Genomic DNA, 11,622 nt, shown 5'->3' with positions numbered 1-11,622 from the left:
CCTTTGCCATCTCGCACAAACGCTAAAGGTTGTGCCAATTTATAGCCCTACTTTTCCACCATCTTCATCTCACATTTCACCTTTGTTGTCTCCTCATAGTTCCAAGAATTCACCACCATTTGTTCATGCCCATCCACCGTCTTTACCCCATATTTCCCCTTCTCCATCACCATTGATCACTAAGCCATCCCCTATGCATAGCCCTTCTCAAGCCCCAATACATCTTCTTCACCCACCTTCACCTTCTCCTTCCATGATACTTTCACACTCACCTTCTCCGCAACCATCTTTGGCACCATCCCCGACAAACACCCAGTATCGATCTATTCCTGGTCTAGTTGCCGATTCACCTACCTCGCTATCACCTGATCAAGAATTGCCTCCTTTCTTAGTGCCAGCCCTAGCACCAAGACCCTCACATGATCATCCTGTCTCAGCATCATCTATGCATACTAGCATGTCAATAGTAGCACCCACTCTACTAGTTGTGATGCTGACTTGTCTAATTTTCTAGTAGCATGACCTGTTATGTTTTGTTTATTCGCAGTTAGGATACAGAATAAATGTCTCTATCTTTATTTTGTGATCCCTTAGTTCTTTGTTCATGAACGACTGCAACAATAAGATATAGTTCTTATATTTGAAGGTAGACATTGCACAATTGCATCTTATATGGTTGCAACGATAATGCACAATCCTTATATTTGAAGGTGGACATTGCAAAATTGTGTCATTATGGACATAACTAAGTATTTATTTCTTTGAATAGAAATGACTTAATCTTTGCTAGGGCTTATTAAGTACATAACCATTATCGTAACTACTGCCTTACTTATTGTGAAAATTGGTACATCCGAATTTGCACTTAGCATGTATAGTGAATTTTAAGAATCTCCATGGGATATAGCAGGAGTAAATATTGGCTAGTGGAGGAGGTTGTTACACAACTAACTGATGTTTGATTCTCACCTCCTTCTGCTACATATTGATGCTATATATGGGATACATTTTATTTGTTTCCGATCTAACACAGTTCTAGTCTACTTCCTTTTGCCAGTTGATCGTGTGCATTTGCCTCGCAAGATTACAATGTGCTCGTTTCGGTACTACACCTGGGATGGCAGGCTGAAACAACCAAAGAGTGGCTGTGCTTGGTCACGGTCCATCGTTACAGATCTTTTATTCGGCACAAACTCACAATGTTGCGGAGGTGTTTCATAAATCTTAGACAATGATGGTTGGATCTTACGGAGTAGGCCCAAATTGAACGCATAAACGTCCATAAAACGGTAGTCAATCTGCGCCCAGAACTCCAGCTATGAACGTGGAACTGGGGCACTGGGCCTGTTTTCAGTTGAAGACATCCTTGTGCGATAAAGAAATGGATGCTACAGTGGTGCAGGCCATCAAATCGTCGGCTAAAGTTACATTGATCACTGATGACATTCAGGCTAAAATCCAAATCGGAAGCACTTGCGATAACGCATCTTCCCGTCCAGTGTACTGTCACGTGTGCAGTATGATGAATTGATGAACCGGCCTGCTGGTCCACTGCGACCGACACGTACAAGCGTTCGAATTCAAAAGAAAAGACGGAGAGAGTCCACAGTGTCATGCAGGCAAGGCAGTGCATACGTGGAGACTACTGTACGTACATGCTCCACACAATTATTCGGCGTTGCACGCACTGGCAGGACGCCATGTGCCTACAGCGCAGCGCACCACGAAGCTAAGCTAGTCCAAGTGCCCAGCGTTTATGGTCGATCGAGCGAGTAGTGATTGCTCGCTGCCTAGCCAGTAGCCACCATGAGGCCATGGCATGGCACCCATGACTCCATGAGGAGGTGGTCTGGCCAGTGGCCACCTCAAGACGCACGCAGGATAGACGATAGGTCGCGTCAGCTGCAGTCCTCGCGTCGCGTCAGTCACAGGAGCAGCGGCCGTCCGAGAGAGAGAACCAGTGCTCGCCTGCTCGGCTTGCCTTGCACTGCTGCTACTGCTGCGGCCCAGTGACCCCGAGGAGTCGTCTTTCTCTTCCCTGTACGCTTGCACTAGACCTAGGCGAGCAGTAGCGTGTACTAGCCGTGTAGCCTCTAGTAAAGCAGGCAGAGCCATCTGCCAGCCACACCGTGCTCATGCTGCTGCGAGGAGTAGCTCATAGCTGAGCTGCCGGCTGCGACCGCTGGCTGCCACTTGCCGTCCTCGGCCCCGTCCGACCCGAATCCTACAAAATCCCATGGAAAGACGGTCCCAGGTGTGCTTCAACACTCCCCGCCCACCCACCGGCCACGGGCGTTTTGCCGTTCCGGGATGGCGTTGCCGTTCTTGCCGCCGGCGGCCGGCCTGTCCTATTCGCGGCCTCACAGTCATGTGGAGCTGCCCGCGATAAACTTGTGCTCTAGCTCAAACGGGAAGCTGCTGGAGCCTGGAGACTTCCATGATTGACGAGCAGCTCAGTGGTTAGCACAAGATCGAGAGAGAACGGGCGGGAATGGAGGCGGCCAGGGAGGGAAGGACAGGACAAAAGGTAAAAGGTTGCCCTGCGGGCACACAGAGCTAACAGTATAGCAATAGCAACCGTGTACAATGGGGGTCGACCAACTGCAGCTCAAGCGGATCTGGGTCGGATCGGCGCGGGGATGGTCGTGGACTAATGGGGAAATCACTCCGTCAACAACAACACCGACTTTTTGTTCTGTCAGGTGATGATATGCAAGCTGGAAAAGAGAACATGCCGCGTGCATGCCTTCGAAAAAGCCTTTTCTATGGAGTGAAATATAGCGTCACAATTTTATATGGAGTGTTTGATTCGATTGCTGTAGAGATACAAATAAGTATATTGAAAATGATATATGTTGAGACGCAAATATAGAGGGGAGACGGAGTTTGATTTTTTTTTTAGAGAAGATAAGGCAACCAATCGTATGGGTTCTAAGTCTAATCCCAGTGGACAGTATGAGACATCTAATAAGAATCCCGTAGATTTATTTTGACGTGGCATGGGATTTAAGAAAAGAAAACGAAGTCTCTTTGTTGATATATAGATTGAGCTCAATATCCAATATACAGAAACCACCTCATATTTTGTGTCCAATCTCATGGCACAAGCATGTTGGGCAATTTATTTTGCGAAGAAATAGTACAGATATTGTAGACGCTCTACAGATACCTCCCTGTCAATGAAAATATCACTTACCACTGGAAAAATGGAGTCGTTAATTCTTAAATAAATTTGTGATATTATTTTTTTAGAATTAATCTAGAAATATTTGTGTCTGAGACGAAGACGTGAACTCGAATGGTGATTGGCAAGCTCCACCAGAACTAACCTAAACCAATTGAACTAAGATAACTCGCAAATGTATGGATTGTCTTGGTAGCCTAGGAAACAACAGTAGAACCCACATCTTTCTAGAAGTTCCTTTCACGCATCAAATAATGTTTTAAAAGTGGCATGATAATCTTAGGTAGAACAATTGTGTTGTGATACGAAGTATTGAAATTAGCCAAAGAATAAAAAGTAGTTACCATGAGTTCTATCCTAATTTTCCTTTACCAGAAAAGCAGCCAAGGCCAAACTTCCAAAGAAATGCTATCCACAAAACAATCTCTAATTCCAAAGAAATGCCAAGTACTGCATTGGCAGGTAGCCGCTGAAATTTCCTCCTAGGCATATGTAGGCGTACTCCCTATCCTGTTGGCAGTGCAAAATTTACAGCGCCACATGGCACATGCACGCATTGGGAGAAGGACCAAAGCAAAGCAAACACCGCAAAGAAAAGGCCAGAGGTCACGTCTACTGCTCGATCGTACGCGCTTACTTGTCGTCGTACCCAGAAGCCACTACTCTACGTCGCGCCGCAGTACTGGTACAACGTAGGATGCAGCAGCGGCAGCTGCTACGCTGATGGATCGACGGATGGATGGATCCACTGCCCCTGTCCTCGACACGTCTCCGTCGCTTCACGCACGTCGCCGTGCCAGTGCTCCACCAGCCGTGCTCCCTCCTCCCCCTGCATCCGGCAAGGCTGCAGCAGCTGCGACGCGAAGCGAGCGACCAACCAACCGCGGGCAGCCACGCACCGGCTGACACAAAGACGGAGCTACCTAGAGCGTAGAGGAGGTAGGCTATCATGTCTCGCTACTCCGAGCAGGCGAGCACTTGCCCTCTCCCTCTCGCCCCCACCCTCTTTAAAGCAAGCAAGGAAGCACGCACGGTCTCGCTCCCCTCGCCACACCTTCCCCTCCCAAACTGTTACATCCCGCGAGCTGCTCGCAGTAGTAGCGCCGGCCGGGCCGATCGAGGTAGCAGCTCGGCAGCACTAGCTCCCGCGGGGTTTCCATATTCTCGCAACGCCGCGGCGGCGGGAGTTTGGGAAGGAGTCAAGGCGGGTGCGAGAGAGGATGGGGAGGGGCCGCAGCGAGATCAAGCGGATCGAGAACCCCACGCAGCGGCAGTCCACCTTCTACAAGCGCAGGGACGGGCTGTTCAAGAAGGCCAGGGAGCTCTCCGTCCTCTGCGACGTCGACCTGCTGCTTCTCCTCTTCTCCACCTCCGGCAAGCTCTACCACTACCTCTCGCCCACCGTGCCCTCGTAAGCAACCCCCCTCTCTCTTCCTCGCCATGCTTACCATACCAGTACATGCATGTTTGCTCTATGCTTAGAAGCGTGTCTCTTTCTCGATCCCGCAGCGTTAAGGATCTGGTCGAGAGGTACGAGGCCGCGACGCACACCAAGGTTTGGACAGACATCCGCCAGGTGAGTACTTGTACACAAGTGGTACAGCTAGCTAATGCATGAGATGAGTTAGTTTATTGAGTCTGCTCGATGGAGAGGAGGAGAGGTAAATGATGACGACGGATGGTTTGGCATGCAGGAGCGTCGCGCGGAGCTGGAGAAGGTGGAGCAGATGTGCGAGCTCATGGAGAAGGAGCTGCGGTTCATGACGGTGGACGACGGGGAGAAGTACACGGTGCCGTCGCTGGAGCTGCTGGAGCACAACCTCGAGGCTGCCATGCACAAGGTGCGCTCCGAGAAGGACCGCAAGATCGGGGGCGAGATCACCTACCTCGAGAACATCGTACGTGCACGCATGGCCTTGAGACCTTCAAGCGTTGCTCCTGCCGCAGCTCTGCGATTTTCTGATGATGACTGTTCCATTCTTCTTTCATGCAGATCAGGGGGCGGCAGGAGGAGCGCTACGGATTGTGCGACAAGGTAAACAACACGTAATCGTTTATGTGCCTCCTCTGTCGTCATTTTCTTGTTCAATTACTAGTACTTTCTAGTCCGGTAGGAGTAGTTTCCTAGTATTTCATTTTCACTGTGTTTCCTTAAATACAATACTTGCAAATGAAGAGTTCTCACTCGACGCAGGAGTTTCTCCGCACAGAATATACCTTACCGAATCTTTGAGTCAGACGCACTGATTCTCTTTCTCTGAACTACTCAGCACTGCACCAGTGCTGGATGGCTGGGCAGTCAGAAGTAACTTTGAATCACTGCTCGATAATGACCAACACCTGCTGTTTGCTGGTACTTGGGTTAATGTGCGGCTTCCTCCTAAGATCCAGGCTAACTTTTTCAAGCAGCAATGTTATTGATTAATTCCATGATGAGTACTGTTTTACCTACTCCTGCAAAACGACTGCCAGAACCAGCAAATCAATTACGAAAAGGGTAAATCTGCCTACCCAAAGAGAGTTTAGCGTATAAGCAAACAAACCCTCACAGCTTGTTTGAGGACTTTATTCAACAACACTCTGAGTTCAGTCTCATCATTTTCAAGAGAGTAGCGCTGATGCTTCTCCCATTTCCTTTTGAGATGCAGTAGAGAGTAGGACTTCCTTAGGCCTCCTCCAATGGTATGGACTTGTAACTAGCTCTAAGTACTTAAAAACAAATAGCTCATAATATTAATATGAATGATCCCATATTATCCCTACGTAATCTTGAAGTGTAATCTTGAAGTGCGTGTCCGAGAATATCTTTTTACGAAGAGATAACTCTTCTCTTCCCTATTAAAATATAAGAAAATATTTTCTCTTCCCTATTAAAATATAAGAAAATATTTTAGGAGCTATAATCTTTGGAGGAGGCTTTATGGTCTGATACAGTCTACAAAGGTACTATGTACTGTATACAAGCCGTAGCAAGAATAGGCATTTCTTCCATGCCTCTCCCCTCAGTATAATAGGATGATTCCCTACGAAAATAGACAGGGAAATAGCGGTCCATCCATTCAGAGGAACCGGGCATGCGCTACTCAATGCCTAGTGTCACGATGGCTGCTCCATTACAAGGCCGAAAGTGACGCAACGGCAGCCAGGCTACGACATGTAGACCCATCCATACAATCCCTTCAAGCTGAAGGTGGCATAGCTTTCGCTTTACTACAGTGTCACAAGCAGCTGCATCATGCTATGTACAGGGAGCTGACGGAGCCTAGATGAGATGAACTGGCTGCTAGCGTTCCCTTTGAGAGCACATCGCTTTTGCTTGCTTTGTGAGCTTTAATTTTGGCATTGTGTCCGCTTCCTTGTTTTCCAAGGAGTTCTTAATCTTCGTATGTGGTTGCAATTCAGAGCCTAATCTTCACATGTTATTGTAACAATTGTCTGCAGCTTGCTCATTCTCAGGCCCTGAACAACGAGGAAGGAGGGTCGACCTCGCTAAGCAACGGCCTGGAACTCAAGCTGGGTGCGTCCTGATTCATAGCTCGTCAGAAATTGCATTTTTCAGGCTGTGAGCTTCGATTCAGACTTAACTATTTTCAGTACATAACCTGAAACTTTCTGCTAACACATGCAGGGTTCAACTAGCAATGGATGGAAGCTCGAGGGTGGAGTGGATGGATCCGAAGACTACGCTCTGTTTCTTAGTTCTGTTGAGTCCCAGAGTCATGTTAGGTTAACAGAGTCTGTTGTCTTTCGAGGCTATGACTATGAGAATGCTAATATCAGAGTATCTGAAGGCTGTGGCAAGATAGTTGAATTCTTCTGTAGTTGTCCTAGATCTAGTCTCAGCATGTCATCATGTATTAATCAGACAATTGGGGAAATTATCTCTACTGCTGATATATTATCCCTCTTACCTGTTATTGGCGAAAAAGAAACAATTACTTTTAAAAAAAAATGGCGAAAGACAAACGACATCAGGGGGATAGATCGAACTGACGGCACAAGAAGTCTAGAAAAGATTTTGTCCCCTGTTTTCGAATACTCCAAGTAACACCAGATTAAGCCCTAAACCCTGAATCGGCGCTCAAGGCGCTAGGAGCTCAGCAAGAACGTAGCAATGTAGAGATTGATAATCACATCTCAAAGATCATACTCGCATGGTCTCATCACTGCTCCAAAGATTAAACAACGATAGGCAACAAAGAAGACAAATCACAACGAGAAAACAACTTGAACAAAGCAAGCTAACAAAAACGAGGAGGAATCGAGAACCAGGGGAGATAAGGGTATCAAGGAGTCCGCCGCAGAATGCCTCCGCCGGTTTTGCTTCATGTGCCAGGAAGCCGGGCCTTTTAACGGCGGCTATGCTATGAATGGAGAGAAAACCCTAGGATCTGTGAAACAGAACCGTCAGATCAAGAGGCGATGGTTCAGATCTTGTTTCGGGCGAGAACGCAATCAATGGGCCAAGCCCATGAGGTATTGGTCGGCCAGTTACAATTTTAGGCCTCTTCAGAATTTTAGCCCATCAATCACAGCCGAAAGTGGGCTGTATCGACAGCTTGTCTTTTTTAATTTGAAAACTAGATCCATATCTACAGCCCAGTCATCACAGAAAAATTGTCTCAAATATTGGAAACGATAAAAATTAATTAAAAAACATACCAACTGCTTTTCAAAAATTTGAAAACACTACAAAGATGTAGAAGCGTACATGTCACGCATACACCCAGAATATCATGTCTAAATTCGTTGGCATAAAAAAAGGTAAGAAAAAGGACGAATTTTTTACGTCGCGCTATTGCCATATGCAATTGACAAAACAAATTGAGGCGTACTCCCTCCCGCAAGAAATACGATCCTAAAAATTTCTAGATCATATAAACGGTGAAGGAAAAGGAATTAGTTATCACTAATTATTAGAAAAGAGTTCCATGCACTTTTGGATGGCGTTTATATAAGGCTATTTTCAGTGGGAGTTTCATTCTTATTAATTAAACTGACACGTCAACATTTTTGATGATGTGGCAAAGAATTAATGAAAGAAGATGTGAAATGAGTTTCATAACCATGAAACCCGTATACATTATTTCCAAGATACCTTGGATCTTGCATGTAGACTTAGAAACAATAACAATGAAACTTACATTGTATGGAGCTATTTCAACTATGAATTAAATACCAATTTACTTGTGTGGCATTCTTGGAAACATAAATATGAAATTTCCATTGAGATGGTCTAACTAATTTGGAATGTGAGATTTTGCATGTATGTAGAATATGGATGTATTAACATTTACGCAAAATTTCAAAATTGGAAACTTGTTTGGTATGTTTTTGAATGAATTTGCATAGTTTTCAATATTGGGGACATTTTCACCACAGATGGACTCATTTAATTATCACATCCCTTATTTTTCTAGTCTAGTGTAAACGTACTCACGAATCACAGTGCGTTTCAGTTCAAAAAGACAAAAAAAAAGGAATCAGAGTGTCTTTGTTTGTAGGGTACACACAAAATATAGCAAAACCTGCTTCTTGAGAAGTTGAGCTAGATATGCATTCACATTTTTGTGCGGAGACAAGTGTTCAATTTAGATTGCACACATGCGTGTTTTGACTTTTGACATGCCAGAGATAGTCATTCCGCGGCAGCCCTCTTTTATTTACTTTGTTTATTATCTGAATAATATGTTGTTCCACCGATCCGATCTCTGGGGAATTTGACTAGCTCTAAGCCACCGCCGATGTGTCATGTGTGGTGCAGGCATTCCAGCAGAACTACGAGATGCCCTGATCCGCAATTCTGCGGTGTGCAAGGGGCACCAAGTACTAACGGGATGGCGAGTTGATGCGTATTCATATTATGAACCTATTTGACAGAGTTGCTCGCGTCAAAATAGTTCTGGCTTTAGTTCGGAATGGGGAAGCAGGTTTTTTCGATTCTAGCTTATCGTGATGAAATTTCATAATACCCTTATAGAAAAATCTTTTTTCTTTTCTTTTTTCTCCTTCTCGTATTTCCATTCCACCTTATTTTTTTCCATCGCCACTTTTTTCCCTATGTAGTTCAAGCTACAGTCCGGTGCGCATACTCCGGCATTCCCCTGTGCTTTGGTTTGTAGCCTTGCTCCACCTAGACCGCACGCCCTTCCTGGTGACTGAGATGGCACATTTCATCTCCATAGTCACCACCCATATTAGCTAAGCCACGGCCTGCAGGATGCCATCTCATCGTTGGTCCACTTTCCCGGTGCCTGCGATACATCTCCGATGACTGCGTCTGCATTCCTAGCATCCCATCCGTTTTTACTGGCTCTTTCTTGTTTGAGTGACCGTTGTTCTTCCTCACTGTCCATTTGGTGTTCGTAAGGCCTCCTTCAATAATGCCAACTCAGCTAGCTTATAGGAATGGACAAACGTGCATTGGCTTGGGACAGTTCTGAGCTTCTCGTAACCAGTGGTAATAGTTTTGTTTACTGAAATACAAGGGAGACACAATCAGGCGTGTCCACCACTAATAGTACCGACTGAAGCTTTTTTTTTTTAAGTACTGGTAGTGATCACTGAGCACTGCAAGTGTGTTTGGATACCCCTGCTAAACTTTAGCACCTGTCACATTGGATGTTTGGATACTAATTAGGAGTATTAAATATAGTCTAATTACAAAATTAATTGCACAGATAGAGTCTAATTCGCGACACAAGTCTATTAAGCCTAATTAGTCTATGATTTGACAATATGATGCTACAGGAACCATTTGCTTATGATGGATTAATTAGCCTTAATAGATTTATCTCACGAATTAGACTCCATATGTGCAATTAGTTTTGTAATTAGCTCATGTTTAGTTCTTCTAATTAGCATCCGAATATCTGATATGATATGCTAAAGTTGAGTATCTCGTCGCTGTTGCAGACTTTAGTGCGCGGAACATCTCTGCTACGCAAGCAAGACCACCTCCTCTTCCTCGGCGCCAGAGCATAGCGCCACTTGTATTTCCACTGGTGAAAGTGAAACGGTCAGCGTCGCGATCGATGAGTTTACGTGTGGGATCGCCGTGCACCAGCTAGCACCTGACACCAGCATCTGACGGAGCAAATTGCACATAAAGTAGCGACCGCATTTATTGCCGCGCGGAGCTGCTGCCGGGACGACGAGGTGTGCCAACCATCATTAGGGTGGAGTCAAACCAGGTCTCGGCTCTGCGCGAACCCAGGCGAGCCTCGCGCATCCTCACGAACGGATCGATTTCTTTCGGTGCACACGGGAAAGCGCAGTCCATTCACGATCAGGGCAGTTCTCGATGCCTTCTACTATTTAACCCGAAACGAGCAACTCCGAGGGGAGGAACGAGGCGAGGAAGAACGTTGCGCTCATGGTTAAGGGTCTGTTTGGATACATCCTTATAAACTTTAGGACACTCATAAAGTTTAGGAGCTAGAAATTGGTAGTCCTAAAATTTATGAGTGAGCTGTTTGGATGGAATCATAATCTTTAGAATGTTAGAGGGGAAATAACTTTTGTACCCCTAATTACTCCACCCTTGCTCTGTTTCTAGCGCCGTGGAGAGAGAAGGGGAGGGGCAACAGGGGTAAAAGATGGGTTGGGGATCACTTTTAGGAGAAAAATGACCCATTATGATGGTTTGGTCCTCCTAATGAAAACAGCACTCCTAAACATTATGAATGCACTTTTATGACATGTGTTTGGATGCACAAGTCCTAAAAGTGAACTAAAAGTGAAGTCCTAAAGATTATGAGAGTGTATCTAAACAGGCCCTAAAGCTTGTTTGGTTCCGGTTCCTAAAAATTTTAGGAGCTAAAAAGTGACTAAAACCTACCTAAAGAACCAAACACATCTATTAAAAGCTCCAGAAAAAAGAACCAAACACATCTATTGAAAGCTCCAAAAAAGTTTTAGGAGAGTCCAATTTCTTTAAAAACTCCACCCCCTCCTACATCCTGGATCCCAATACCCCCGTCCCGACCACACGCGTTCCTCCTCCCCACGCCTTACCTGTTCGCCCCTGCGCACCCTGTTCGCGTCCACCCCCGCCACCCCCATCCCCACCGCCGTTAGATCCGCCCACCTCGCCGGCATCCGAGGCCAAGCAGTGCCGTCCGCGCCCTCCCCATCCGGTCCGCCGCCGGATCTGCCGTCGTCACCGTTTTCCGAGCCCAAAAACCGGCGGACGGGCGCAACATCGACGCCGGCTTTCGCCTCCTGCAACGTCGCCCGTGCCCATCCCCCCGCTGCCGCCACCCGCCGGGATCTCCTCATCCCACAAGCCCGCCACCACCGGGGGAGTCTGGCTGCTCCCTCACGCCATCCTGGGTCCGCGACGAACTCTCGGTCCTGCCAGGTAAGTTTCTTCCCTCTCCTTCTCCATGTAGTGTTATGAGGTTCCCCTTGCTGAACGATTTTTGTGCGCAGGTGGA

The 11,622-nt window shown here is 46.4% G+C and overlaps 1 protein-coding gene across 1 annotated transcript; it reads left to right on the top strand.

Moving 5' to 3' along the window:
* Positions 1 to 4,214: 4,214 nt before the first annotated feature.
* On the top strand, positions 4,215 to 7,094 carry LOC101784476 (MADS-box transcription factor 32). The gene is made up of 6 exons (XM_004969752.2): positions 4,215 to 4,595; positions 4,694 to 4,760; positions 4,879 to 5,082; positions 5,178 to 5,219; positions 6,626 to 6,701; positions 6,813 to 7,094. Exons 1-6 carry the CDS (start codon positions 4,405 to 4,407, stop codon positions 6,821 to 6,823), a joined length of 591 nt encoding a protein of 196 aa, XP_004969809.1. The 5' UTR covers positions 4,215 to 4,404; the 3' UTR covers positions 6,824 to 7,094.
* The last annotated feature ends 4,528 nt before the right edge of the window (positions 7,095 to 11,622 follow it).

This window comes from Setaria italica, chromosome V, assembly GCF_000263155.2.
Source record: "Setaria italica strain Yugu1 chromosome V, Setaria_italica_v2.0, whole genome shotgun sequence".
NCBI classification, from domain to species: Eukaryota; Viridiplantae; Streptophyta; class Magnoliopsida; order Poales; family Poaceae; genus Setaria; species Setaria italica.
Note: the sequence above shows the minus strand (reverse complement) of the source record. Positions and strands in the feature narration are given on the sequence as shown.

Bases quoted from the DNA above. Each gene is read 5' to 3' on its own strand.
- LOC101784476 (XM_004969752.2), top strand. From the start codon at position 4,405: ATGGGGAGGGGCCGCAGCGAGATCAAGCGGATCGAGAACCCCACGCAG. The intron at 5,083-5,177 runs GTACGTGCACGC...TCTTTCATGCAG, and splicing joins TCACCTACCTCGAGAACATC to ATCAGGGGGCGGCAGGAGGA. The intron at 5,220-6,625 runs GTAAACAACACG...AATTGTCTGCAG, and splicing joins GCTACGGATTGTGCGACAAG to CTTGCTCATTCTCAGGCCCT.